Below are 24,281 nucleotides of genomic sequence, written 5' to 3'. Positions count from 1 at the left end.
ATTTTCAAAATGAATTGAAACAATGGAACAGTTTTGAAAGCAACACAATCTAGTGCGTCGTGCACGCATACCGATATAAGGCTGAACAGTAAATTAGTTTTCATTAGTTTCTTCTAAAATATTCCCTATCCATAGTTTATAGTGTTTTGTTTTTCGACAACATGAAGCATGTACTTTGTCTTGTAGGGATAAATGTACGTCATTTCCGGTTGCGTCCTCTATAGGTGGGAAATCGTAACTAAGGGGAAGTAACAGCGTTGTATACTTCTATTTCAAGTAATTAAATTATTATTTCTCTTTACACTTGATAATTTTTTATGTTTTTTGTGTGCGAGTATAACTATTTTTAATCATGTAATGTAAATCTGATATAAATAGGAAAATGTTGGAGTATGGCCGGTGACCTTTAAGGAAACTAACATTTATTCTAAATTACAGATTGTGTGCAACCCTATTTCCTTTGAGCATTTTAAACCAACATGTGAACTGTTATTTTAATTTATCTTTTATTCTCTAATTACCCTTTATACACTCCATTTACACACTCCATTGATTAGGATCATACATTTATTTTCACCATATTGATGCGTTTCTCCGCTTCTATTGCTCATTGGTAATAAAACATTTTGATAATACTTCTTATCCTATACCCTTTTTTGTGGTTCTATATAGCCTAACAGTACTGGTGTGCTGTAAAATCCACAATCAATCCATCATCTAGCATCGTAGTAGCTGTTTCTTATTACTGTTCCTCATAAATTCATTGGAGGAAATGAAACTTGGCATTCAGTCTTATCCAGAGGTTTACTTGGTCCTAAATGAAAATGGCGTCCCTCAAAACTATATTGAAAATCTTGTTGCTACCACTCTTGAATGGATGGTCATATCAACACAAGTTTTCATAAAAACACTGCATGGATGGTCTTATCAACATGAGTTTTCATAAAAACACTCCATGGATGGTCTTATCAACATGTGTTTTCATAAAAACACCATGGATGGTCTTATCAACATGAATTTTCATAAAAACAGTACATGGATGGTCTTATCAACACAAGTTTTCATAAAAACACTACATGGATGGTCATATCAAAATGTTTTCATAAAAACACTGCATGGATGGTCTTATCAACATGAGTTCTCATAAAAATACTGCATGGATGGTCTTATCAACATGAGTTTTCATAAAAACACTGCATATGATGTTGTCCTGAATCAAAATGGTATTAATATGACCTTGAAAAGTATGAAAATCTTATAACTAGATCTCTTGAATGGATAGTTGGGCTTAAATGAAGATGATGACAATCTGACCTCAAGCAGGGTGAGTAAGGCAGCCACAGTGAAAATGTTATTGCTGCTGATCTTGAATGAATGGTCATCTCAATGAGGGGTTTCACTACAGACCCTTTTTATATGTTGTTATACCTTGTTTTCACTTCTAGTCATTTTTACAGATATTTTAACTAAAATACTCATTATGAATGTAGTTGATCAGAAAAGAAAATTTTGCAAATCTTATCTCCAACATGGTCATCTTGAAATTATTGTTATAGCTACATCTATATCGAATGTGATTTTGACATAGGGGTTTTCATTAAAACGTATACTGCAAAGCATGGTTGATCTTCATAAAATGGTGCTAATCTAAACTGGTGGCCATCTTTTACATGTGGTTTTCATTAAAATGTTGTTGCAATGTATTTGATTCTGAATGAAAATTTTGCCGATAAAAGACCTCCAAAATGGGTGCTATAAGTACCATCTTCAAAATATTTGTATTGCTACTCACTCCTGAATAGATGACTACATTGACAGGGTTTTTACTAAAAAAACACTTCTTAAAATATGTAGTGAGATCTAAAACAAACTGGTGGCAAACTGATCTCCAACACGGCAGCTATCTTGGAAAACCTGCTACTGAATGGAATGTTGTATTGACTTTTATTTCTATAACCCAACCTCAAAAGAAAACATTTAAGAGTAAACTGCATTTGTTAGCACAACTAGTCCTAAAGCTTTTAATGAAAGTTGGAGAATTATGATCATCGTGAAAAGATGAAAATGTCAACAAATCACTTTGCTCCTGCAGTTTTTAGCTCAACTGGTCATATACAAGAATAGCTTATGGGATGGTCTGTTGTCTGTTATTCATCTGTTGCCTGTCATCCAATGTCCATCCATCCATTAACACAAACTTGTCACTCATCCTAAACTACTTGGGGGATTGCAATGAAACTTTATACACACATTCATCACATGGTCTAGTTAGCCCTAAATGATAAAGGTATTGATCTAACGTACAAGATGGCAGCCATTTTGAAAATTTTATAACAACTCCTCCTGAATGGATGGTCATATCAATATGCTAAACTGTTTGGAGGATTGCCTTGAAGCATTATACACACATTCATCCCATGGTCTAGTTAGTCCTAAATCAAAACGGTGATGCTCTTACATCCAGTATGTCTACCACAGTGGCAATCTTTAAAATTTAGCAAGCACTGCTCCTCATGAATGGTCATATCAACATGGGGTTTTCACTTAAAGACCTTGTGATGTCTAGTCCTTGCCAATAAGACATCCAGTATGGAAGCTATCTTGAAAATCTTGTTAACTCTACTCCATTTGAATGGATGGTCATATCAGCATTGAGTTTTCACTAAAATATTTCTGGTGAATCCTAGCTAGTCCTAAATTATGCCAATCTGAAATCGAATATAGCCACACAGAAGACCTCTTATGATGTCCAGTTGGTCTTAAAACATCACAGATCTGACATCAAGTATGGCTGCCACAGCATCCATCTTGAAAAATCTTGTAACTGCTACTCTGGAATGGAAAGTCATTTCTACTCCTCTCCAAATGGATGGCTATATCAACACTGGGGTTTTACCAACAGGTTTCTTTTGATACCTACTGGGTCCAAAATAAAAATGGTACCAGTCATACATCCAATATGGTTGCCATGAGGACTACCATAGCAATCTTTTTGTTACTACTCTGAATGAAAGCCAATATGGCCACCATCTTAAAAATATTATCACAATTCTACTTGAATAGAAAGTCATATTGACATGGGGTTTTCACCAAACGATTTCTAATGATTCTTCATTGCCCAAAATGAAAATGGTGCCAATCTGACTTCCAGTATGTGTTCAGCAACAATAAATTTGAAAATTTTGTTTTTGCTGAAGAATATCAGATGGTTTCAACACTCAGCAGTTAAAGGGAAGAAATGGTCTTGTCTTGAAGTCTTGGAAATTCTTTTTGCCCAGGAGAGCATCAGGCCCTTCGAGGGACTCTTGTTGTTATAATTATTACCCTTTTACTCTTGTAGCATTGTATGACACATCTTGTTACTGCAAGTAGCTGCACAGGTTTTGATTGATTGCTATGAAACTTGTATATATTATGGTCATCACCTGAAGATGTACATATCAACAAACCAATTTAACAATTTTTATTCAGAGTTATATCTTTTTTGTCATGTAGCTTAATGCAGTGTGTGACACAATCTTGTTAGTGAAAGTAGTCCCCCAGTTTTTAACTGTATTGAAACTTGACAAATATTATGATCATCGCCTGAAAATGCACACATCAACATACGAGTTTGTTCCTGCAATAATTAGCTCAACCTTTAATAGACTGGAGACTCTTATGGGAAGGCCTGTTGTCCATTGTCTGCCCATTTGTAATTCATTCATTAGCACAATTTTGTTATCACTTCTCCTCTTGAACTACTTGTAGTGAAACCTATACACATTCATCCCAAGGTCTACTTGGTCCTAAATGAAAAAGGTACTACTACCACAGTGGCCATTCTTCCTGAATGGATGGTCAGATCAAAATTAGATTTTCACCAAAAGACTTTCTTTAATGTCTGCTTGGTCCTAAATTTAAAAGGGTGCTAATCCAAGATGGCTACCATGGTGTTCATCTTGAAAATCTTGTTATCTTGAATGGATGGTGGTACTGACATGGAATCTTTATGTCTAATTGCTCCCAAGGTGTCACTGGACAATTCTGGGCATGACTGTAGATATGAATAAAGACCAATAGTTTTTTGTTGAAGCATTCTTGTAAAATTTTAACTGAGATATTTAGGTTAAACTGATAGCTTTTGTCCTGAATCAACAGTAATCCCAACCCATCTTTTATAATGTTCATTTCCAACAATCACAGGCATTTTTAATATATTCCTCCAACAAGGTAGCTTGATCAAACAATCTGGACCTTATGCATGATTAAAATTATTATAAAATGGACCTTATACATTATTAAAATTATAATATGGGCCTTATGCATGATTCAAGTTATAATAATATGGGCCTTATGTATGATTCAAGTTATTATAATATGGGCCTTGTACATGATTCAAGTTATAATATGGGCCTTATGCATGATTCGAGTTATTATAATACGAGCCTTATGCATGATTCAAGTTATTATAATATGGGCCTTATGCATGATTCAAGTTATACTATGGGCCTTATGCATGATTCAGGTTATAATATGGGCCTTGTGCATGATTCAAGTTATTATAATATGGGCCTTATGCATGATTCAAGTTATTATAATATGGGCCTAATGCATGATTCAGGTTATAATATGGGCCTTGTGCATGATTCAAGTTATTATAATATGGGCCTTATGCATGATTCAAGTTATTTTAATATGGGCCTTGTGCATGATTCAAGTTATAATATGAGCCTTATGCATGATTCAAGTTATAATATGGGCCTTATGCATGATTCAAGTTATTATAATATGGGCCTTATGCATGATTCAAGTTATAATATGAGCCTTATGCATGATTCAAGTTATAATATGGGCCTTATGCATGATTCAAGTTATTATAATATGGGCCTTATGCATGATTCAAGTTATTATAATATGGGCCTTATGCATGATTCAAGTTATTATAATATGGGCCTTATGCATGATTCAAGTTATTATAATATGGGCCTTATGCATGATTCAAGTTATAATATGGGCCTTATGCATGATTCAAGTTATAATATGGGCCTTATGCATGATTCAAGTTATTATAATATGGGCCTTATGCATGATTCAAGTTAAACTACGGACCTTACAGGTTATGATATAGACCTTAAAAATGATTCAAGTTAAAATATGGACCTTATTCATGATTCAGGTTATTATAATATGGGCCTTATGCATGATTCAGGTTATTATAATATGGGCCTTATGCATGATTCAAGTTATTATAAAATGGGCCTTATGCATGATTCAAGTTATTATAAAATGGGCCTTATGCATGATTCAAGTTACTATAATAAGGACCTTCTACTTTATTAAAGTTATTATAATATTGGCCTAATGCATGATTAAAGTTGTTATAATGTGGACATTATGCATGATTAAATTTATTATAATATGTGTCTTACAAATGATTGAAGTTATATTTTGGGCCTTAAGCATGATTAAATATGGACCTTATACATTACTGCAGTTATTATAATATGGGCCTAATATATGATTAAAGTTATTATAATGTGGACATTATACATGATTAAAGTTATTGAAATACAGGCCTAATGCATGATTAAAGTTGTTGTAATACGGGTCTAATGCATGATTAAAGTTATTGTATTACAGGCCTAATGCATGATTAAAGTTATTGTAATGTGGACATTATACATTATTAAAGTTATTATAATGTGGACATTATACATGATAAAAGTTATTATAATGTGGACATTATACATATGTAATGGGGACAATTCTTTACAAAATCTAAATAGGGCTTTCTCCGCTTGAAGGGAAGGGGGGCTGATGCACACCACCGAAGTCAGTGGACAAATGGACTAAGTGAAGCCTTGAAATAGTCCCCACTTATTTCATTTATTCTAACCTATGTTTATTTCTAATAAAAGGGTATTCAGTGATATAATTTAGTTATTGGAGAGAGAGAGAGAGAGAGAAAGTAAGACGGAAAGTTCTAAAAGTAGAATGACAGAGAGAAGAAAGATAGCTCATTTCATTAAAGTGAAATTATTACTTACTAAAATTAAGAAGCAAAGAGGAAATTCCAAAGAAAATAATAAGGTTTATTTAAAGTAAATAATTAGTTAAATAAGCAGTTACAAATAAAGGATATGTTTTAGGCAGATGGAGACTAAACAACAGCAAGGAAATTAGGGAAGTATAAAATAATCTGATAAATGATGTAATTAATGGGGCCAATCTGAATTTCTTACCATCTTGTATGCCAAAACAAACTAGACGATCATATCGTCTCGATATAGTAACTCTGTAACCACACAGGATTGGTCTAACACAAAGCAATGGTGACTGTACTACCTTCAACAACTGCAAACAGTGATTCCGGCCGACCCGATTCTGGACCGGTCAAAACGCATATATAAAATGAAATGTATACACGTGCCGCCACCGGACTATCTGACATGCGCAGAGAGTGGACGCATGCACTGACCGGTAAAAATGGTCCAACATAAACAGAGCTCAAGTAAACACTTCATGTAGAAAAGAAGGGGGGTAACTTTAAATTTCAGGGTAAATAAGTCTGCAAAAATTAGCCAAATCGTATATTAAAGAACTACTTCAAGTAAATTACACATTAAATTTCCATCCACCATCATATCCCCCCCTCTTAAACCCAATGTGCTCCACACTGAATCATAGAGAGTAATCATACCATTTCAAGATACAAATTATTTCATTAACATTAAACTAACATGCATGGGAAGTTACAGTATTAATAACATTCTGATTTATATTATCAAAAGGGATGGACATAGATCACATGCAAATTATCTTTATACATTTTTACCAAATACAACTATCACACTCTAATTTAGAGAATGACGTTCATATAGATTTACTTCAAAGAACTTGTCAAAACACATTTTAAAAAACAAATTCACTTCAAAATATTACATCATGACTAATTTCAATACAGTACTATTTTTTTTTTAAATCTACTAAAATAACAGCACGATCTTCAACAACAGTGAATAACTTAAGATTGGTTTGAGACATTAAAATAATTAATATCTATGTAAAACTTTATAGACAATCAATTTTTTTATTAAAAAAAAATAACGATAACTTTTAAAATTCATAGGAGAATCTTGACAATATTTGGATTTAATCTTTGGTCTTGAGGTCACTGGGTCATTCTTCCTGGACAGCGGTGTATGGTTTCACAGGATACCGTGGTGGTTGGCCTGTAAATGGTAGTGCCCCTGTCTTCAATCGCTTGATGTCTCTGAGGGTCCATGTGGTCTTTCCTCAAACTCGACTACTTCATCTCTGGGGACATAGACATTCAGCTGGGAATAGTCATGGAAGTCTTTCTGGGATAATGCAGCTTGCAGGCGTCTGTTGTCCTGCTCCAACAACCTTCGGGCGTCTCTTTCCTCTGCGACTCTGTTCTCTCCCTCAATGGTAGCTAAATGTGTTATGGCCGTTTGCAAAGCATCCGTTAACTTCTCTCGACCTTTCTTAATTCAGTCGATATATTTGTGAAGTTTGTCTTTAGTCGATGGTACTGGAGGGAGGACAAGGGGTCTGCTACAGGGACTTTCGGCAGTAACGATACACCTCTCTGGAGCAGATAGTATTGTCTGATTGCAAGAGAAAGCAGTGTTTCCTCTGATGGAGGATGACAGATATAGAAGAAAGAGTTGAAGATAAACAGGAAGTTGCACTTCCTTCTCAAGAAGGGAAAGGAATTGGATGAAATAAGAGTGTTGTAGAGCAGTTGCTGTTACAGGAAGCAGGGCCTCCTCTAGAGAATGAGGATGGATGCACAGGAATGCTAGTAGAGGAAGAAAGAGTCGAAGATGAGCTGGAAGCAATGCCTTTACTAGGCTTGTCTTTCACTCTCAGCAGAAGGAAAAATCTTGGGTCAATGTAGAGCTTATTGGCCCACATCTCTGTCCTTGCTTTTGCGATCAATTTTTTAGTCATATCCTGATCCAAATTGTGTAGCTGTCGCAGATGCCGACACAGGTCACTAGGTCTCTTGAATGTTTGTCAGTAGATTGGACATAATCTGTAAGTAAACACTGGGCGATGAATTACCTCCCAGTGGCGTAAGTATTTACAGACATCCTGGTACATGCAGTGATGGCATCCTTCAGTGGGACAAGAAATGCCATCCTTTGTTACTAGGATACGGAACCCTCTTTCGTCTTCTTGAATACTTCTTGAGCCAGGAAGTCCATCATTTCTTCATCTACATGTAAGTCAGTCTGGTCAGTCTATACAAGAGAAACAACCACAACTAATTGAAAAGTCTTTTGCAGACATTTTAAGAATACTTTTACTACAATTTGACTTCATGGGGAATAGCTTTCATGAAGAAGCTATCATATCTACAACAACAAAAAAATTACTGACTGTAATCTACTTGGTAAATTACCTTTAGCTATACAATCATTACAATTTAGGGAGAATATATGTGTAAAACATTCTTTAACTTAAAAAAATAAATCTTTATACGACAACAACAATTGTTACGAACATGTATATTCCACACAATTAATATTAATTAATAAACAATTGCCAATTTGCAACATGCATATTCAACTGACTATGCATTAGTCAATACAATCAAAGAAAGCATTCTGATATATAATCAAGGGGAATATCTAGCTGGGGGCTTTATATTTCTCCCTGTTCTGGAGAACTTTACTGGAGGAGTTTTTACCTCCAATGGTGCATTTTCCCAGACTAAAATTCATACCAAAGTAAGTATCATGGATGTCAGATTCTGCTGACGTGTCTAGCTCCTCTGCGCAATCAGTCAGTTTCTTCGATATTATCACTAGAGTCTTTGTGAGCATTCAAAGGTAGATTCCAACAATCGGGCATCTTATCACTTTGATATGGCTTTAAATGATCTATATGCACGATGATGGGCGTAGATTCAGGGGTTCTTTGTATTTTATAGGCTACATCTGAAATCTGCTGTAAGATTCTATATGGACCATCCCATCCTAGTCCTGATTTTTCTTTGCTTTTAGGTGGATACCACTTCCAAGCCCATTTTCCAACTTAAAATCGGTTCAAAACACCCTCAGCAAAAGGAGCAAAATACCGCACGTGAGGTGTTAGGCTTCAGCGGTAATGCCGACAGCAAGTCGAATTGGTTAGGCACTTGGAGTGTGGAACAACTAAGAGTTTCAACAGAATGACCCTTGTATAGGGTTAGTGTGGAAATTAAAGGAAGAAGGTGCTGAAAAACCTCTGAAAATGTAACGGGGGCAATTCTTTACAAAATCTAAATAGGGCTTTCCCCGCTTGATGGGGGGGGGCTGAAGATAAAGTTATTGTAATACAAGCCTAATGCATGATTAAAGTTATTATCATGTGGACATTATACATGATTAAAGTTATTGTAATATGGGCCTAATGCATGATTAAAGTTATTGTAATACAGGCCTAATGCATGATTAAAGTTATTATCATGTGGACATTATACATGATTAAAGTTATTGTAATACAGGCCTAATGCATGATTAAAGTTGTTGTAATACGGGCCTAATGCATGATTAAAGTTATTGTAATACAGGCCTAATGTATGATTAAAGTTATTGTAATACAGGCCTAATGCATGATTAAAGTTATTGTAATACAAGCCTAATGCATGATTAAAGTTATTGTAATACAGGCCTAATGCATGATTAAAGTTGTTGTAATACGGGCCTAATGCATGATTAAAGTTACTGTAATACAGGCCTAATGTATGATTAAAGTTATTGTAATACAGGCCTAATGCATGATTAAAGTTATTGTAATACAAGCCTAATGCATGATTAAAGTTATTGCAATACAGGCCTAATGCATGATTAAAGTTATCATGTGGACATTATACATGATTAAAGTTATTGTAATGTGGACATTATGCATGATTAAAGTTATTGTAATACAGGCCTAATGCATGATTAAAGTTATTGTAATACAGGCCTAATGAATGATTGAAGTTATTGTAATGTGGACATTATACATGATTAAAGTTATTGTAATACAGGCCTAGTGCGTGATTAAAGTTATTGTAAAACAGGCTTAGTGCATGATTAAAGTTATTGTAATACAGGCCTAATGCATGATTAAAGTTATTGTGATACAGGCCTAATGAATGATTAAAGTTATTGTAATGTGGACATTATGCATGATTAAAATTATTGTAATACAGGCCTAATGCATGATTAAAGTTATTATCATGTGGACATTATACATGATTAAAGTTACTGTAATACGGGCCTAATGCATGATTAAAGTTATTGTAATACAGGCCTAATGCATGATTAAAGTTATTATAATGTGGACTTTATAACAAAATGGTTGCATTGATGGCAATTCGAAAAGCTTTATATTGCTACTTTTGAGGTCGATTTCTCAGCACAAGATAGGCTTATACATGGCGGCCAATATAAAAGAAACACTCTGGTAAGAACAACGATCCATGGGAAGCTACTGGCAAGCTTTGTCACATAATCATATTGGCCTTGCCCAAGACTAAGACCCACATGGACAGAGGTGTGAGGTGAGATGGCAGTGATTTGTAAACGTGAGCACTTTAGACCACTTGGCCACCCAGGATTCCAAAATGGAGTTTTCACTAAAATGAGAATATAGCAATATCTAACTTGTTTTAAAGAAAATGGTTTTCAACAGACTGCCAAAGGCCACCATAATGGCCATCTTGAAAATCTAATCACTAAAGATAGCACTGACATCGGGTTTTATCTCAAATGCTTTTTTGCAATTTTTAATGGGTTCTAAATGAAAATGGTGCAGATCTGACCACCAACGTATTTACACTTTTATGAAAGAATTTTAAAAACCAAACTTAATTAACCTTTGACTTGGGTCATTTGCATTTTCGTACTTCATTGGGCTTATGAACAGCAAGACTTTTACATAAACAAGTGATTTTTGACCAGACATTTTATTTAGCTCATTCCAACAAATAAGTTGATAGCACTTTGTAATTGATTTGAAGGTCCTGACTTGGGTTTTAATGGTACTGGATCATGAGCATGAGGATGATAATACATACAAGTATGAATGAATCTTATCAAATCCAGTTTTTTTGTATATTTATGTATCAGATGAAAACCTTGCTTGATGTCCCTTAAATAATGGGTTGGGCTTTTCTGTGCTCATAAATATTAATTATAACCTAGCACATGTGAATATCTTAATATTGTCTAAGACAAGGTCATGGATTTTCATTTCATAAGATACAATTTATGGTCAATGGCTATAACAAAGAATTCTGTCCTGCTGTTACAAATATCTTGTAAGAAATTATATTTGTTACTAAATTTGATATATTGAAGGTTATCATGAATATGGTTTGAATAATCAAGTTTTAAAAAAATGGTCTTATCTTGGATTCCTTTAAATTCTATAAACACCATTCCCTTTGCAGTGACTCATGCCATTTGAGTTATTGCCCATTTTGTCTTGCAGCTTAGTTCTGTATATGACTTAGTTTAATTAGCACCACTAGTCCTAGTCCACTTCCAACAGCTTTCTTCCTTGTCTTCATGCACTTCTACTTGTGTCTCTAAGGCACTCAATGTGTCATCATTGAAGTCCTTGCTTAAATTTCATGTATCTGTTTCCTTTTTTGCTGAATTTGAGAGTTTTAAGTACCTTGCTAGCAGAGTGTTGCATATTTGTTATTCATCCCTTTAGCAATAACTAACATTACAGTTAAGTATTTCCGACTGAACCTTTGTTCTGGTTTATGCTGGTATTTCTTCTATTTCCTTTCAACATTGAAAAATGCCTCACAATGGAGGTTAATGCAGCCATGACAAGGCTGCATGTGACACAAACCTCATCTGCATAACATGCACTAACTATGCATGTATGTACAGAGAATTTTGTCCTACTGGTTGTCTTTGGCCTCACAAGGTATGGGACTTTTAACCTCCCTATAAGACAAGGAAAACATGGCCTGCTTCTTCCTCTTTGTCACTGGAAGACCCACTCCATTTCCAGGAGGCATCTAATGCACTTCCAGTTTTAGGGAAGTTACCTGTTCCTGTAAGGGAAGGGGCCATGACTCTTTCCTGGGTATGTAAGTACCTGTTTCTACTAGGGTGGGATCACTGACACATGGAAGTTGTCAGCGCTTCCCAGTGTACAGAAATTGCCATCACCCAGTAGTGATGCAAGGGATGTGTGGTCTTTTCGCTCAAGTGGATTTAAATTTAGGAGATCTCATTCATTGGATTTCCCAAGAAGGAATACATCATGTGATCGGTCTTTGTCTGGTGACTGGACACCAGCAACTGGGCGTCAAGAGACAGCCACAAATTGTCAGTTACCTATTATTTGGCACTGGGTAATGTGTCAAGTGACAGCCACAAAGGGTCAGTTACCTGTTATTTGGCACTGGGTAATGTGTCAAAATGACAGCCACAGATGGTCAGTTATTTGGCATGGGCAATGTGTCAAAGTGACAGCCATCAAATCTGTCAATAGGTACCAGGCACTGATCACTGGGAAATGTGTCAAGTGACAGTCACTGAAGGTCTTGTCAACAGTCACTGCACACTAAACACTGTGTACCAGGCAGTGGAAACTAAGTGTCATTCACCAGGTATATATCCCTTTATCACCAGTCACAGAGTAACTGGAGTCATGCACCAATCACCAGGTATTGTGATTAGTGCCAATCTCCTGTTTTAGGTCTTTAGTCACTAAAGACTGTACATCAGACACCAATTTTAGGATGGGGCACCAGGTTTTGATCACTGGTCTATGTGAAGGGATCATTTTCATAACCCCTCCATTCTCTGTTTCCATTTAATTCCTGTGGAGAACGGGGTTAGAATTGTGAAGGGGAAGGGATCATGTCAATGCTTCTCCTTTCTTGATGTTTCTTTTCAATTCCTATTGGGCTTGGGGACTGCCTCCACTCGGTGGTGAGTCATCCATATATCCATTTCCTACCATGTCATCACAGATGACTCAACCATGACTCCATGGACTGGCAGACTAGGCATGATGAACTGTCATTTTTGGTGGACACAGATGAGTTCCCAGGTAAAAAGAGTCATGTCAGGTCCTTCTCAACGTTTGGAGTTTTCATCTTTGTCCCACCCTATGTGATGGTAGAGGCGAAAGTGTGGACTTTTGAGAAGACAGTAAATGAGGTTTCCAACTCCTTCTGCCAGATCTGTATAAAAAATCCTCAGAATCATTGAATGCCAGGAACCTCTCCAGTCTGAAAAGGCTCTCCAGTACACAACGTAAGTCAGACATGCTGTGGCTTTCTCACTCACGATGGTGATGGAGCTGATTCAGAATTTGTCTCTAGGCCAAGAGGCATCCAATGAGTAAAATGGGTGGTCTGGCCCCTCCTCTATGCTTTGGTCCCTTGTTTCAATCTCAAACTTTTAGTATGGCCGCAATCTATGCAGTAAAAATTGAGGCTTTATCTAGTGCTATGTAAATTGAATTTGTATTATTTGTTGGCTTTTCTTAATGATTATAAGTTATGTACATCAGTATTTTGTACTTGACCATGTCCAAAATCAAGTTCATGTTGTACCTGACCAATGACATTTATTTTGTAAATAACATAATACATAGCTGATATATCTCTAAGTGTATAGGATAAATATTCAGATCATTATATCTGGGGGTAAATGTTTATTTGAATCTGATGCTAGGACATGGTTTTCCACCTGGAAATTCCTTAACTTGTTGACAAATTTAAATATTCTATAAAGACTGACCTACATCCTGGTTCTATTATTTAGCTTTTTATACAATGTTGTTTAGGTGAAAAATTACTCATTCTTACCTTAACATTTGAAGCAGAATTGATGTGTTCAGTTTTTAGTTTGGGTGGATTTATTTATTCACATTATTAATCACTGGAATTACAAAGTATTTTATGAAATTCTTGGACTGGAACATTTGGAATTATAGTGAATTCAGACAAGGACATTTTGGATTAAATTATTGTGACTGCTAGTATATCATCATACTCAAGGTCATTGGCACATAGGTGCATTCAAGACTACAGTCACATCAATACATTCGATATTGGATTTTATTTGGAATACCATTGGAATTAATAATAATAATAATAATAAAGACTTTATTTAGAGAAGATAACTCAATTAGTTAAAGAACTAATCTACCTTGGGGCCTTCTAGCTATTGTGTACAATAATATACAGTATATACAATACGATGTGAAAAATCAGGCTTGACACTAAATAATTAAGTGATTTTAAAAATCAAAATATCAAGCCTGAATGTATGCACAGGCATCTGTGAACACATAAACATATATAAAATGTATCATCCTGCATGGAAAAATTCAACTGTGTAAATGATGCAAAAGTACAGAAAGACGGACAATGTTTATATTACTAGAACTGATCAACTGTCTAAAGATTTCATCCATCTGAGGCATCGATTATGAAAAGAAGAAATGGTAGGTGCCTGCCTTATGTCACTGGGAATGTTGTTCTATACCAGCGGACCAGTATAATGAAAACTTTTTGGAAACAAAATTCCATCTTTGGTCTTGGTATAATATAATTTTTACTTCAAACAGACCTTAAATTTGGAGTACAATCAGCATCTCGTTGGTGAAAGATATTGCTTAGATAGACAGGAATTGCTTTTTCTGGATACTTTATAGATCAATCTGGCCTTACTAAGAAATATTCTTTCATGTATTGTTAAAATTTTTATATTATTCATTGGATCCTGGAAACTGTCATACACTGATCTAGAATTATATGGCATAATCTCTTTTGGAATCTTAAAAGGTTTGTTATTTTTGAATTAGAGGTATTACCCTAAAGTACATTATGATAGTACAGATATGGCAGAATATAACTTTTATAAAAGATGACCCTAGACTAAAGAGGAATGTATGTTTTGATTTTCTTCAGTATCCAAAGATAAGAATTTAACCTTTTTTGAAACATATTTAATGTGAACAGACCAAGTAAGATTGTTATCTATGAATACACCAAGAATTTTTCATGAGAGGTCATATGAAGGCTCACACTGCCAAATAGATCCTGGAGTTTGTTGGTATCCAGCCTTGCTCATTTTTGTTGTGTTGTAACAAGCAGGGCTTTTGTTTTTTCTGTATTTATGAACATACAGTGGCAAAACATATTCTTACATCACACTAGACTGGATTGTCAATGGTGGTTTATATCCTGCTTGATTGGATTATCTACAGTGGCAAAACATATTCTGACATCTTGCTTGACTGGAATGTCATCAGTGGCAGAACATAATCTTACAATCTGCTTAACTAGAATGTCTACACTTGCCAAAAAGACAATCTCCAAAGTTATCAAGTTTTAGGAAATCGTGATGTCACTTTCCAGAGTTCCTGCAAACAGAGAACACAAATGATTAAAGTTTGGGTAGAATGTGTCCTCTATGGTCTTAAACTAAGTGACAGCAAAGAGTGAAAACCAACAAGTTTTGTAAACTTCAATAAATAAGTTATTTCACTAGAATACAAAGTGAAAATTTAAAAAGAACTTATTGTGAGTCAAATCCCAAATAGTCCTAACCTTTCTATCATAAGTTGAAAAAGTAAACAGTTCCAAAAGAATTCCAGTAGTGATCAGAAAGAATTCTAGTTTTGAATGTGCTAATGTACCAATCATGGCCTGGAATGTGGTGATGTGCTAACAGTCTTGATGTATCAGAATAATATAGTCCAAAATGTCCTTGAATGAATTCACAGTAATCACAAAATAGTGACACAGTCCAAGAAGTATAATTTAAATAAATCCTCTCAAATAAAAAGTGAACACAACAATAAGACTTATCCCACTTTGGATGTTAAGGTAGAAATGAGTAATTCTGAAACAAACAACATTTATATAAAAAGCTAGGACACCATAATAGAACCAGGATTAGGGTTATTTTCGCATCAAATTTGTAAATAACTTGCTTCTGGAATATTCTAAATTTCTAGATAAAGCTAATCTTTGAACTCAACATCTGTAAATATGTTTACCTCCAATTAATAATGATAGTACCCCAAATGCTGAATGCATTACACCTTCAAATGATGATGTAAAGGAATACAATGTTTCATTTGGTAATGTAAAAAAGGCTTGAAAACAAAAGTGTGATGGAAATCTTAAAATACTCATCCATGACCTTGACAATAGAACCCAGTGTAATATGCAACACACCTTTTACTGATGATGTATAAATAAACCAAGTTTCAATCTCAAATGCGTTTAGAGTTATAAAGCAGAAACAAGAATGCATCAGACAGACAAATCAATGGATAGACATGCAGATACTATTACCATTATTTTTTTGAGTATCAATTTTCATGATGTTCTTTTTTAAAAAAGACAGTTTCATGTGTACTTAAATTCCTGGCTTGTGGATGGGATCAAACTGTTTCCTCAGAAGGATCTTTGTTTGTTGGGTGTTTAAATTTGTGATTGGTAGCAACCATGAATTCCACCAAATTTGGCATGCCATGAATTCCACCAAAATTTGTATGCAATGAAATCCACCAAAATTAGTATGCCTAAAATCAAACAAACTTGGCATGCCATGAAATCAGTCAAACTTGGTATGCCATGAAATCCACCAAAATTGGCATGCAGTGAAATCCACCAAAACTGGCATGCCATGAAATCCACCCAACCTGGTAATGCAGTGAAATCCACCCAAACTGGTATGCACGAAATCCACCAAACTTCATATGCCATGAAATCCATGAAAACTGGTATGCCATTTAACATAATAAATTGACAGTATTTGATACTTATCTATATTTTATGTTACTGTGGCAAAGTAATCTATAAGATATCATACAACTTAATTAGTACATGTAAATAGTAATTGTACCAATACTTACCAGGTATTTTGATCTGTTGTAGTTCAGATATTGTGGAAATGTGGTCGAAAGCTGTTCACAATGAAACTGAGGGCCATTCAAATCATCATGACTTTGTAATATATCTAAGCACTCTCTGAAGTGTTCATAGCCTGGACTGGCAATGTCAAGGTCACTCACGGTAAATACCAGTCTGTTGAGAAAGTAAATAAATATTTATTATTTATATGTTTTAAAACATCAGAAGTCTAATATATAACTTCATCTGTTCAAATTTTGCATATGGTGTTCACATGTTGATGCTGATTAACCTAATATTCTCTATGCAAGCACGGGTTACAGGGCAAGTCTCATTAAAGCTGAAATAGAAAAGATACTGGATGGCTGTATGCAATTAAGGGTTCTGGGGCAATAGTCTCATTATAGTTTAAGTAGAGAAGATACTAAATGACTATGTGCAAGCAAGGGGTAAAGGGTAATAGTCTTGGTACAGTAGAGATGATACAGAATGTTAATACTGGATATATATGTACCTTTTTACCATAAAAGGGTACCTCTTTGTCACCATGACGTCATTTTAGGTTTGGAAACAGCACTATTAATATCTTGGACAGCATTTTCGTGTTCAAATCCTAATTTTCACTGTTTGGAAATAGCAATTTTTACTGTTTGGCAATAGCAATTTTTACTGTTTGGTAATGGCAAGTTTTACTGTTTGAACAGTCCATAATACTTCTAGCATAAAGACTACATATACATAAAAGGTTTTAATTGTGTTCTATCATAAGAAATATTTCATAAAAAACCTTTTGCAATTGTCCAAAACCTGCAAAAACCTATCTTTTACACACACACACACACATACATATATATATATATATATATATATATATATATATATATATATATATATATATATATATATATATATATGCCAAAGGGCTTCATTACAAACATGTCACCTAACTAAAGGGAAATTTCTGGTGTGAGTTAATTTATCGATATTCAATTGATATTTACTTGATAGGAGTGGAATGTCACTTTTGTTGCTAATGCCTGTCCACTTCCAACAGATAAGAACTGACCTGGGTAAATCCCCCAAAACCCCATTGGTTAATCAGAACCCACACAATGTCATGCACATTAATTGCAAAGGTAATCTTCTTCTGCACTCAATAGATCAATCTCTACCACAGACTTGAATTCTATTAATAATTGATTTTTCTTTCTTACACTCACCATTAATAGATAAGAATTAAAAGTACATCTTTAATGAAAATAAGAATAACAAGAGTCCCTTGAAAGGCTGATGCTCTACTGGCTGAAAAGAATTTCAAGATAAGACTATTTTTCCTTGTACTAATGAGTGCTGAAACCATCCTTGATAGTCTTCAGCAGTAACAACATTTTCAAATGAGCTGCTTTGCTGGACATACTGGATGTAAACTTGACTCTATTTTCATTAAAGACCTACAAAGCATCAAAGGAAGTCCTCTGGTGGAAACCTCGATATGACTTTCTGTTTGGAAGAGCAATGATAAAAAGATTTTCCAGATGGATGCCATGGTGGCCACATTCAATAAAAGATTGGTGCCATTTCTTCTTAGAACCAACCTGACATCCAAAGTCTTGTGGTGAAAACACAATGTGGATATAACCAACCATCTAGGAAAAGCAGTGATAAGATTTTCAAGATTGCCATTGTGGCAGTCATATTAGAACTTTGATCTGTACCATTTTCAGTTACAAACAGACATGACAAGTCTTTCAGCAAAAAATCCATGTTGATATGACCATTCATTCATAACAAATTGTTATAATAAGCTTTCAAGATGGCCTTTTTATATACTGAATGGCCCCAATAGCAACAACTAGATATCATAAGATGTTGTTTGGTACAAATTCCATGTTGATCATCCAATCAGGCACAGTAGTAATATTTTCATGATGGCTACTGCTGTAGCCATATTGGACATCAATTCAATACCATTTTGATTCAGGACCAAATATTGTATTTATATAATTTTTGGACACGATAATTTTTGGGCAAAAATAATATTTTAAATGCCTTGTAATAATTTTTTTCTAGAACTGTTTTCAGACATAATCTAATATGTTCTGCTGCATCATTTTCAAGTAAAAGTCTCAGTGTATGTATGTATGTATGTATGTATGTATGTATGTATGTATGTACATATGAATGCAGATATATAAATACATTTTTATATTAAGCCATACATAATAAAAGACAATATCAAAGAATGAGAAAATATGATTTAATGCTGTAATATATTAAAATATATTTACTTAATCAATTTCAAGTAGCATATTCATAGCTTCTTTTAGGTTCTCTGGCCATCATCATAGTCTATATCAACTAACTGTATCAAATTCTGTATGACAGCCATCATCATAGTCTATATCAACTAACTGTATCAAATTCTGTATGACAGCCATCATCATAGTCTATATCAACTAACTGTATCAAATTCTGTATGACAGCCATCATCATAGTCTATATCAACTAACTGTATCAAATTCTGTATGACAGCCATCATCATAATCCATATCAACTAACTGTATCAAATTCTGTATGACAGCCATCATCATAGTCTATATCAACTAACTGTATCAAATTCTGTATGACAGCCATCATCATAGTCTATATCAACTAACTGTATCAAATTCTGTATGACAGCCATCATCATAATCCATATCAACTAACTGTATCAAATTCTGTATGACAGCCATCATCATAGTCCATATCAACTAACTGTATCAAATTCTGTATGACAGCCATCATCATAGTCTATATCAACTAACTGTATCAAATTCTGTATGACAGCCATCATCATAGTCTATATCAACTAACTGTATCAAATTCTGTATGACAGCCATCATCATAATCCATATCAACTAACTGTATCAAATTCTGTATGACAGCCATCATCATAATCCATATCAACTAACTGTATCAAATTCTGCATGACAGCCATCATCATAGTCTATATCAACTAACTGTATCAAATTCTGTATGACAGCCATCATCATAGTCTATATCAACTAACTGTATCAAATTCTGTATGACAGCCATCATCATAGTCTATATCAACTAACTGTATCAAATTCTGTATGACAGCCATCATCATAGTCTATATCAACTAACTGTATCAAATTCTGTATGACAGCCATCATCATAGTCTATATCAACTAACTGTATCAAATTCTGTATGACAGCCATCATCATAGTCTATATCAACTAACTGTATCAAATTCTGTATGACAGCCATCATCATAGTCTATATCAACTAACTGTATCAAATTCTGTATGACAGCCATCATCATAGACTATATCAACTTACTGTATCAAATTCTGTATGACAGCCATCATCATAGACTATATCAACTAACTGTATCAAATTCTGTATGACAGCCATCATCATAGTCTATATCAACTAACTGTATCAAATTCTGTATGACAGCCATCATCATAGTCTATATCAACTAACTGTATCAAATTCTGTATGACAGCCATCATCATAATCCATATCAACTAACTGTATCAAATTCTGTATGACAGCCATCATCATAGTCTATATCAACTAACTGTATCAAATTCTGTATGACAGCCATCATCATAGTCCATATCAACTAACTGTATCAAATTCTGTATGACAGCCATCATCATAGTCCATATCAACTAACTGTATCAAATTCTGTATGACAGCCATCATCATAGTCTATATCAACTAACTGTATCAAATTCTGTATGACAGCCATCATCATAATCCATATCAACTAACTGTATCAAATTCTGTATGACAGCCATCATCATAATCCATATCAACTAACTGTATCAAATTCTGCATGACAGCCATCATCATAGTCTATATCAACTAACTGTATCAAATTCTGTATGACAGCCATCATCATAGTCTATATCAACTAACTGTATCAAATTCTGTATGACAGCCATCATCATAGTCTATATCAACTAACTGTATCAAATTCTGTATGACAGCCATCATCATAGTCTATATCAACTAACTGTATCAAATTCTGTATGACAGCCATCATCATAGTCTATATCAACTAACTGTATCAAATTCTGTATGACAGCCATCATCATAGACTATATCAACTAACTGTATCAAATTCTGTATGACAGCCATCATCATAGACTATATCAACTAACTGTATCAAATTCTGTATGACGGCCATCATCATAGACTATATCAACTAAATGTATCAAATTCTGTATGACGGCCATCATCATAATCCATATCAACTAACTCTATCAAATTCTGTATGACGGCCATCATCATAATCCATATCAACTAACTGGTCATCAGCATGTTTTCACTTTCACTAAGGTTGCGACTGATGCTGCACAACTTTTAAGATTTCATAATCATTGTCTGCTTTTCTTTCCATGTGTCCATAGCTTTTATAATCCAATCCAGTCTATTTGCAGGCTGTCTTGATACATCCATTTTGCTTTTCCTCATATGAATTTATGCATTTGTAGCATCTCTGACATATTTTGTCCAACTGCAGATGAGGTAGCTCTTCAAATTATAAGATTGCAACTTGGACATGCGGCTTCTAGGCATTATCAGTGGCACAACACTTCTATGCCACAACAGTTTCTTCACATCATAAATGATGTGAGCCTGGAATGAGTGTATAACTAAGAGTGATTTTTCTTTCTTCTTCTCTGATTGGCAAATAAAGTTTTTAATCCAGCATTAGCATTTTGTCCATCCACTCTTTCTTTTGCTCTGTGATTATCCATCCTATTGATTTGCTTGAGATCAAGATTTCTGCTCCTTGAAATGGTGGGTAATACATAGCCATAGTATGCAATGACTAAAATGACAGTGATGTGTCTCTTCTTCAAGCCAGTTGCATGAATCGTTTTACTTTTCATTCCTACTTTGTCCACGGTTTTTCCTGGCACAAGATCAAAGTACATAGGTGTCTCAACCATGATAATGACAACATTATTGTCAAACATGGCCTGCACAAGTCTAATGATCTCAAATTTGTGGAATGAAGCTATCTTGTCTTCCAAATCCTTGGTCAAACACTGAAAGGTCCTGCTTCTGAGCACAGACCCATGTCTATTCATGAAACTCCCTCACCAAGACTGACAGGCAATGAATTTGCAGTCTGAACATTCTTTAGAGACAAGCTCCGTGGAAAAATGTACATACTCTGTCAAAATGACAGGAATTTGTAAGTCAAATTGAGTGAGCACCTGTTGAACTATCTTGTCATCTTGTCTACATGAAGCATATGAAGAGGGGTGTCCATTCTTAGGCAACTGTCAATTCAAGTTCAGATCTGCTGAGAAGTCAATTATCATTCATGTATTCACAATGTATTTAGGATGCTTGAATTTTTCCCTGTCGATCAAATTCCTTGGAGTTAACAATGTCCTGTTGTTGCTTCAGTGTATACTATTTATAGTGACCCTGCATTGATCGGGTTCAAGATAATCAAACTCATAATCTAGAGCAGCTTTTTTCATGGGTGGTTCTTTTTGAGATGTATTGTCAAGAGTCATTACTTCAAGGTCACTTCTGTGGATAGTCTATTGGCCTCTTTGGAGATTTTGGCATGGGATAGCCCCTTAATGAACAAGGCAGTGCCGCCTTGCTTGTTGCCTAATGCAAAAAAAAAAACTTATGGATCAAAGTTATTACCAATACTAACATTAGGTTTCATGATAAATGTTATCCAGTATTTAAATTTAAATAACTTTTGATAGTGGTATCCTATTTATACTTTAACATGTAATTTTTCCAGGAGTGGTTGGTTATCAAAATGTACTGGTTGTCGGCATAAACATTATTACACATGAACCAACTTTTCAAGCCACTGTTACAGTTATGGTTTGATATAAAACAATGATGCTCTGCTCTATCTCATTAAACAGTATGTCAGAGAGTGGGCGTGGATTAGTAAATTCATTGGAATTATGCAACAAAATAAACCCAGTCTCTAAGGCATTACTTACCACGGACTAAGCATATTTACAATTAATAGCCTTATAAATAGTCAAGCAAAACTCGATGATACATGCTGATTGTGGGTACTAAATTTTGGGAGAAATGAGTGTGATTTCAAATAAAATCAAAGTGGCTGCCTTTTTAATTCCAAACACACCTGTCAAAGAAATCTCACCAGTTATGATAAAACAATTATGACTTAGTCACCGTGGAAATATCAGACATGTATCCAAACAATCTTTGATGGCCATTATTTTCTGAGACAGCAAGCTCTACCCATGGTTTGGTTAAGAAACAGAAGCACAAAAAATAGGTCATGGTTAGTTAAGAATATCAATATATTAATCATGCTGATTAGCATATTGCTAAGTACTTGCTTCTTTCCCTTCCTATGTGTGCATTCAACACAAACCCCTATGAAGCCTCTCTTCCTCTTATTGCTTTTTTAATAACCATTGTACATTTATTTCTACTCTTGATACCAAAATGTTTCTGTCATAAATACCTTCAGAATTCTAATTACAAAATCTTGTTTAATTTTGTTTTAACTTCTTTTTGACACTTAAATCATACTTGTGCACATTTGTAGGTTGATTTTAATGATAACTGATTAGCAAAGGGTTAAAAAGTAGACTGAGAGATTACTAATATGGTCGTTCTTGTGGAAAATACACATATAATCAACATCGCTGATACATGTATGGCTGCATTTTCTGGTGAATGAACATGTATGAAATAGGCAAAAATAGCCAAGTAATACATATTTTTCATTCATTATCCTACCCATAAAGTTAGAAACTATGCTTGTTTTACTTCATGTCAGCATATCTTATGAGCTACCTGAAACGTGTCATGGGGTGGGAGTGGGGCAAAGTTATTTTTTATGTAAGTTTTCAAACACCTGTATATATCATGTCTTTTAGTGAAAACCTCATGGCAATTTTACTTTTCATTCAAGAAGGAGTAGCAATAACAAGATTTTCAAAATGAATCTGTGGCAGTCATACTGAAATTCAGATCAGCACTGTTTTCATGTAGGACCAAGTAGAAAAGCCCATAGTAATATTACTTTTCATTCAGGAGGATTAGGAATAAAAAAAATTTCAAAATGGCCATTGTGGCATCCATATTGGATGTCAGATTGGCACCATTTTCATTGAGGACTAACCAGAGATCTTAAGAACTCATCTGGTGAAAACCCCATGATAATATTACATTTGATTCTGGAGAAGAAGCAATAACATGATTTTTTAAGCTGACCATATAGGACATTAGACTGGTACCATCTTATTTTTAAATAGAACCAACTAGACATCTTAAGAAACCTTCTGATGAAAACCTTATGGCAATGTGACTTTCCATTCAGATGAGGAAGCAATAACAAGATTTTCAATATGTCCA

At 34.6% G+C, this 24,281-nt stretch overlaps 1 protein-coding gene across 3 annotated transcripts in view; it reads right to left on the bottom strand.

The window, feature by feature from the left end:
• Positions 1-14,105: 14,105 nt before the first annotated feature.
• LOC149806040 (methyltransferase-like protein 22) overlaps positions 14,106-24,281 on the bottom strand; it is a 41,592-nt gene continuing 31,416 nt past the window's right edge. For all 3 annotated transcript variants that reach the window (XM_089950899.1, XM_089950900.1, XM_089950901.1), the window contains 2 exons: positions 16,888-17,059; positions 14,106-15,384 (listed from right to left, as the gene is read on the bottom strand). In XM_089950899.1, coding sequence (XP_089807025.1) covers positions 15,346-15,384; positions 16,888-17,059 — 211 coding nt within the window. In that variant the 3' untranslated portion in view covers positions 14,106-15,345. The remainder of the gene's footprint in view (positions 15,385-16,887; positions 17,060-24,281) is intronic.

Source organism: Sinohyriopsis cumingii, chromosome 2 (assembly GCF_028554795.1).
Source record: "Sinohyriopsis cumingii isolate HCF-2022 chromosome 2, ASM2855479v2, whole genome shotgun sequence".
Lineage (NCBI taxonomy): Eukaryota > Metazoa > Mollusca > Bivalvia > Unionida > Unionidae > Sinohyriopsis > Sinohyriopsis cumingii.
The sequence above is the reverse complement of the archived record's forward strand: the minus strand, read 5'-3'. Positions and strand labels throughout refer to the sequence as shown.